This window comes from Balaenoptera acutorostrata, chromosome 9, assembly GCF_949987535.1.
Source record: "Balaenoptera acutorostrata chromosome 9, mBalAcu1.1, whole genome shotgun sequence".
Classification (NCBI taxonomy): domain Eukaryota; kingdom Metazoa; phylum Chordata; class Mammalia; order Artiodactyla; family Balaenopteridae; genus Balaenoptera; species Balaenoptera acutorostrata.
In genome coordinates, this window is record NC_080072.1 from 606,110 (window position 1) to 612,498 (window position 6,389).

The 6,389-nt window shown below is 59.6% G+C and overlaps 1 protein-coding gene and 1 long non-coding RNA gene across 2 annotated transcripts; both read left to right on the top strand.

Moving 5' to 3' along the window:
- Window positions 1-122: 122 nt before the first annotated feature.
- Window positions 123-6,082, top strand: TMEM80 (transmembrane protein 80). Its single transcript, XM_057553639.1, has 5 exons — window positions 123-152; window positions 2,596-2,615; window positions 3,436-3,529; window positions 3,618-3,710; window positions 5,043-6,082. Exons 1-5 carry the CDS (start codon window positions 134-136, stop codon window positions 5,246-5,248), a joined length of 432 nt encoding a protein of 143 aa, XP_057409622.1. The 5' UTR covers window positions 123-133; the 3' UTR covers window positions 5,249-6,082.
- On the top strand, window positions 159-1,472 carry LOC130708938 (uncharacterized). Its single transcript, XR_009009323.1, has 2 exons — window positions 159-566; window positions 1,097-1,472. It is a non-coding gene; the product is annotated as an uncharacterized LOC130708938 (long non-coding RNA).
- Window positions 6,083-6,389: the final 307 nt, after the last annotated feature.

Genomic DNA, 6,389 nt, shown 5'->3' on the forward strand with positions numbered 1-6,389 from the left:
TGCGTCCGGCGCCGAGAGGCTGCCGGGATCGCGGCGGGCGGGATCGCGGCGGGGCGCGGGGCGGGGCGCGGGGCGGGGCGCGGGGCGGGGCGCGGGGCGGGGCGCGGGGCGGGCCGCGGGGCGGGGCGCAAAGATGGCGGCTTCGTGGCGAGGTGAGGAGCTGGGTGTGGGGTCGCGGAGACCTAGGGGCGTCTCGGAGGTCGCCCGGGAGAGGGGTTCGGTTGGTTCGGTTCCTCCTGGTGCGGGGAAGGCCGAGCTGCGGGCGCAGCTCGCCGGGGTCGTTAACCGGTAGACTTCATGTGTCCACAAGGACCCTGGCCCGGAGAGCCCGTCCCGGGTCCGCGCCGCCGCTTCCCGTGGACGCGCGGGGCGGTGGAGCCACGGCGGTGCGGTCACGGCTCCCCCGAGGGGACGCTCGGCGCCTCCCGACCCAGATGAGAACCCCTGCGGGGCCAGCGGGCCGGCAGCGAGCGGGACGGGCTCGTCCGGAGCCGGCAGGAAGGGGACACCCCGGTTTGGAGTGGGCCCTGCCTGCGGGCCCAGTGGGACCGGCTTCTGGAGCGAAGGTTTGCATTCTCGCCGGGATTGCCGGCTCACGGGTTCGTCCTGTCTCCGTGGCGCCCTGCGCGGGGCGGCGGGGGGTCGGCCGGTCGGCGGCCCATTCGAAGTCCTGGTCGCTGGGTCTGTAAGAGCCCGCGCCGCACAGCTCGTGGAACCAAAGCGAGGTATGCGGGCGGCCCGGGGAGCTCACTCGGCCGGACGGAAAAGGCCAATTTCCACATCTCAGCTGTCAGGTTCCGTAATTACTCGTGCGAGGAGAGGCTGGGACTAGACGGGAGCGGTGAGCTGGGCAGCTAGCTGACAAAGAAGCAGACTGTGGTCTGAGCTTCAGACAGAGCTTTCCCGGCACCGGGGTTCCCAAGCGCCAGACCTTTGTGCAAGGCCACGGGTACTGAGGTTCGCGCGTTTTCATTTGGTGGAAAAGTACGTTTACACCAGAGCGATCTGCTTCACACCCCTCGTATATCACGCAAGGAAAAACATTCTGTCTCTTTGCTTTCACATTTAACTTCTGACCGCCACATTGTTATTACAGTGAATCATTGACAAAAAATATGAAGTTCTAAAAGCCACGGTTGGACTTCCCTGGTGGCGCAGTGGTTAAGAATCCGCCTGCCAATGCGGGGGACACAGGTTCGAGCCCTGGTCCGGGAAGATCCCACGTGCCGTGGAGCAACTAAGCCCATGCGCCACAACTACTGAGCCTACATTCTAGAGCCTGTGAGCCACAACTACGGAGCCTGCATGCCACAACTACTGAAGCCTGCGCTCCTAGAGCCCGTGCTCTGCCACAAGAGAAGCCACCGCAATGAGAAGCCCGGGCACCGCAATGAAGAGTAGCACCCGCTCACCGCAACTAGAGAAAGCCCGCGCACAGCAAGAAAGATCCAACACAGCCTAAATAAATAAATTTATTTTAAAAAAAAAGAAAAGCCACGGTTATCTTTAGTCAGAATGAGCCTCTTTCTGTAGGTCTGAAATCGTTAGAACAGCATATCTGATTGTAGCTACCCTTCATGTCAATTATTTAAATCCTGTGGCGCTGAAGGTTTTTCAACAGCATTTTTTCCCTGAGCCCCATCATCTCAAGCATAACAATGGGCAACTGGCAAATAGATCTGAAGTTCTGGAGCGAACTGTCAAGAGAAGGGTCAGAAGGGAGCAAAGTCCTGATTACCGTGAAATCCACCCAAATAATGACAGGTATCGAGGCAACCTAGTTTAGCTTGGGCCTGGAAAAGAAGGGGTCGGGTTTAGAGAGCACCCTTCCCGTATCGCGATGGAGGTTCATTGATGATCCGTGCTCGGCACCCTCCGAGGCTCCCCGTGCTCAGCACGTGCTGCCTCTCCATCACCCGTGTCCCGTGCTGACCCACGTAAGACCCCCACCCAAGCGAGACTCCCAGAGGACCTCGAATCTGCCGAGGAAGCAAAGGCTCACCCAGGCTGGGAGTTTCTCTCCTGCCCCCTGGGGACTAGGGAGGAAATGGAGTAGGAGAGGGCACCGTCCTGCTCGCTGCTGGCAAATTCTGAGTCGTTATCGGCGCGTCGCCGTACACTGTCATCTGAAGACGTGGGCAGAATGTGTCACTGCTGTGTGGCGGGAGAGGGTTGGAAAGAGACTAGATTGCTGGCTTAGGAGATTCTTATTTGGGGAGGGATATTTGGGGCCATGAATAAAATTCCAGAGGAAAGCAAACATCTATTATCAATGACAGAGACTTGTAACCTGAATCAAAAAACGTTTTCATCTGTGTACGTGTGGCACATACGAGATGAGAAAAGCTGTGTGTCTGGTTTCTCTCCTGGCATCTGGCCTCAGGTGTGGATCTGGGCTTCGCCTGTGGGTACACCCTGACTCCCAGCCTCAGGTTCAGAAAAGCAGATGGTCAGATCCTCCCTGGAGGGAGAGTGGGTGCAGAGGTGCTGGAAAGGAACCTAGCTGCGGGCCATAAATCCGCGGCAACAGGAGAACAGGCCTCTGGAGCGTCCTGGTAGGACTCGGGGCCTCTCTGACTGCACCTTCTCTTCCAGGCAGAGCTTCCTCCACGGTGGTATCCCGCTGCTGCATCCCTGTGGCCCTCCGCCAGCCCAAGACCCAGCCTCCCAGGCACCTGAAGTTGGCTCCTGGCTCCCACTTTTTACTGCTTTAAGCCCCCAGCCCCCAGCCCCAGCTTCCCTATGAGTTTTGAGTAGTCATTCCACCTGAGTGGGAAGGGCGTCCACTAACAGGTGGAGAGAGTTGATATAACCTCCTGCACTGGTGCCTCCTGCTCAGCCCCACGCCGAGGGGTGGCTGCCTGACTCCCTCCGGGCCCGGGGGGGCAGGAACATGAAAACCCCTCACTTGGAAAACATACAGACTTGTTTTAGCATAAACAAATACGAAGTGTTCAGAGCTCAGGAAAGTTGCAAGTGGGTACTTAACTGCCCCCCAAAAGAGAGAAAGACATTTTCTTTGAAGAAAGTGAAAAAGGTCACTTTTTGCTCTCAGTGTTATAACTGGGACCTAGGTCAGGGTGATGCCACCTGAGGAAGCCCGGGGTGCCGAGGCCGTCCTGCCTGCAGTCACCAAGGATGTGCCCGGTCCTCTTGCTCCAGGCTAGGACGTCCCCTGGGGGGAAGCCCCAGCCCCACCCCGGAGCCCACAGGAGCCCTGCCAGGTGTGGTGACACCAGGAGGGGTGTCAAAGGAAGCCAGGCAGGGGGCCGTCGGCCGGGTCTCCGTGGCCACCCGCAGGTGCCTGGGCTGGACCCACGTGTTTGCAGGGCCTCTGGTCAGGTGGCGGAGCAGCCCCTCCCGTCCTCCCTCCCCAGGTGGGTGCCCTCGGGCAGGGCCATTTGCTGGGCCTGAGAGTCCTTAACCGCTGGCCAGCTCTCGTCGCTCCCTCTTCAGATGCTGCTCTATCTCAGTGGGACGTACTATGCCCTTTATTTCCTAGCTACGCTCCTGCTGGCCGTGTATAAAAGTAAGTCTCGTGCGAAAAGGCAGCTCAAAGGTGTGGGTACCCTGTGTCGTGTAACAGGAGCTCAGCTTTGTCGCCCGTTTTTCTCCAGGTCAGGTTTTCACTTATCCTCACAGTTACCTGGTCCTCGACCTGACTCTGCTCTTTCTGATGGGGATTCTGGAAGCAATTCGGTTATACTTCGGTGAGTTGACTGAAAACCACGTAGTACTTGAGATTGTTGCTAGCTTTACGTGCGAACCTTTACATGTTGGTCATCTTGTAACACGGTTCTTAGAGACACTTTTGACTGAAACTGCTTACCCATGGTTTTGCAGGCCTTTCCTTACAGTGTCATTAAGTATTTGTTTATGCAGAAGCTTCGTCCACAAGACGAAGAATATTGGCCACGTCCTTGGTGGGGATGCTCCCTGTTTGGAAGCATATCGTGCACAAGCTGCTGGGTAACAAACAGCCCTGAGGTTAGAAGCCAGCTCAGTCATCAACCCTGGGGCCCTAAAACGCTCACCCGCACCTCCCTCCTCCCCTTCCGTTGGCCTCAGTGGTCAGGAGGAGAAAGATCTGGAAAGTTCTGTCAGGTCCCCACCAGGGCAGCAGGGCCTGGAGGGTGGAAGGCTCCCCAGCCTCCCCAGTCTGGCTCCTGGAGGCCCCCAGCCAGAATCTTGCTCGGCCGACTCCCCTCACGTCCTGAAGCTCAGACAGTATAGGAGCCCCGAGAGAGCTCCCCCGCTCCCTCCACAGCTCACCATCAGGGCCCATGCCTCCCCGTTCCCAGTCACAGGCACTCGGACACGAGCACATCTCTTCTAAACGGGATCACGCTGTGGGTTCCGCTGACACGTCTGAGAAACGCTCCTGCTTCTGGATGGCTGATAGGACAGCCGGCACGTCCCGGGCCCCTGCACATGCACACCCACGACACAGACAAGCCCGTGCCCGTGGGAGGATGGCAAACGGCACTAGAGTCGCTGGGCATCCGCAAGCCCCTCATGCTCCTGGGGCACCCTGGGCACCCGTGGCCGGGACAGCTGGAGATCGACGTCTTCCATGCTGACCCATTTGTTTGTAAAACGTGCAGTTGCTTTGTTTTTTGTAAATATGCGTGAAATTTTCCACAATGACCTTAGCCCAAAGTGAACTATTTTTGGAAATTTTAAGCAAAATCTTCTCAGTCAATGTGGAATTAGGAAAAGGTGTCAGAATGCAGTTGGAATTGTCTTTAGAAAACCAAATTCCGTCTCCCACCCACGCAACTGACCCAAAGACCAAGAGTAGAACATCACAGCCTCAGTTGGCTTTCTTCCTCACTAAGGAAGACATGCCCCTTTTTGCGTTTGCTTTCCAACACTTTGAAGAGTCCCCCGCAGTGGTCACAGTGGGATCTTTCACTCAAGTCCTCAAGCATCACATGGTGGTCAGCGCTGGCACTGGTCTCACGGCCGAGATGCCGGGGCCCTCCCGGGCCCGTGCGTCCCAAAGCCCGGCGCTCACCCAGCACGTCTGTTCTGCTTTCCAGGCACCAAGGGCAACCTGATGGAAGCCAAGGTACCGCTGGCCGCCAGCCTGGTCCTCACGGTGGGCGGTGCCCTGCTGTCCGTCTACTTCCTGCTCTGGCAGACCCTGGTGCTGTGGGCCGACTCGGCCCTCAGCGCCGTGCTCCTGGTGCTCCACGGCCTGGAGGCCGTCCTGCAAGCGGTGGCCATCGCCGCCTTCGACAGCTAGGTGGGCGGTGCCCGGCCCGTGGGACAGCCCTGGGCAGGAGACCCTCCTCAGAGCCAGACTGTGCCCCAGCCGTCCCCTCTCCCGCTGACGGTTGCTGAGCGGGAAGGACATCTTCGTGCTGACCTGCCTCGGTGTTTGTTAGAGGGTCAGATGGTGTGGAGGGTCTATGAGGCGGAGGTGGGGTCGGGAGCCAGGGCAGAACAAGGCGCTGGGCAGGGGCTGGGTGCGGCGGAAGCAGGGCTGGGGCTGTCCCGGCCGGTCTGCGGGGAATCGCGGGGGCATCTCTGGCTGGCAGGGATCTGGCTTCAGCAGCCACCGACATCCGGGGTGCAGAGGGGGACGAGGCCTTCGGAAAGCAGGCAGCCGGGCCAGTGCCCTCGCGGTGTCCGTGGCATCTCCCTCTCAGGCCGGGATCGGCCGTCTCTGCTCTCCCTGCAGCTTCGGGGTGGCACAGGGACCAGGGGTCCTGCTCTGCGGGCCGAGCCCCGGGCAGGCGGTGCACTCTGCCGCGCACAGGAGGCGCCTGCTGAGGGCCAGGCAGCTCGGGGCGGGGGGGTTTCCCCTCAGCCGTGACACCTTTCCCTGGGGGATTCTGGAGAAAGGCGAAGGTGACCTGGAAGCCCCAGCGCAGAGCCGGGAGGAGAGCTGGAGAGTCCCCAGTAGGGGACCCCAGCCCCTCTGCAAGTGCTCCTGGAAGGAGTCTGCGCCGATGTTTTCCAGTGACTTCCCTTGGTCTCAATTTCACATTTTCTACGTCTGGAGTAATGTTGTGTTTGAGCATCTGGATATTCTCTCTTCACGGTATTTTTAAATAAAGAAGCTTCTCTACCTCTCTGAACTGCTCCTGACTGCAGCCACCTGTCTCCTCCAGGGTTCTCCCTTCATCCCTCAGGGCGCAGGCCGCGTGCCCGCTGCGGGCCCCACGCAGCAGCCCCGGAGCTGCGCTCCCCCAGCCTGGGCCTCCACGGGGCTGGCCTCAGCGAGGGGCACTGGTGGTGTCAGCCTCGTGGGTCTTACCCTTAGGGGGCCAGTGGGAGCAGAGAGCTGTCTGCTCAGCCAACTTCTCTAGCTCAGGACCAGTGTGCGCCTGTAGCCCCGAAGGCCAGTGGGGGCGTCCTGCTGTTTACCCTCTGTGCGCTCC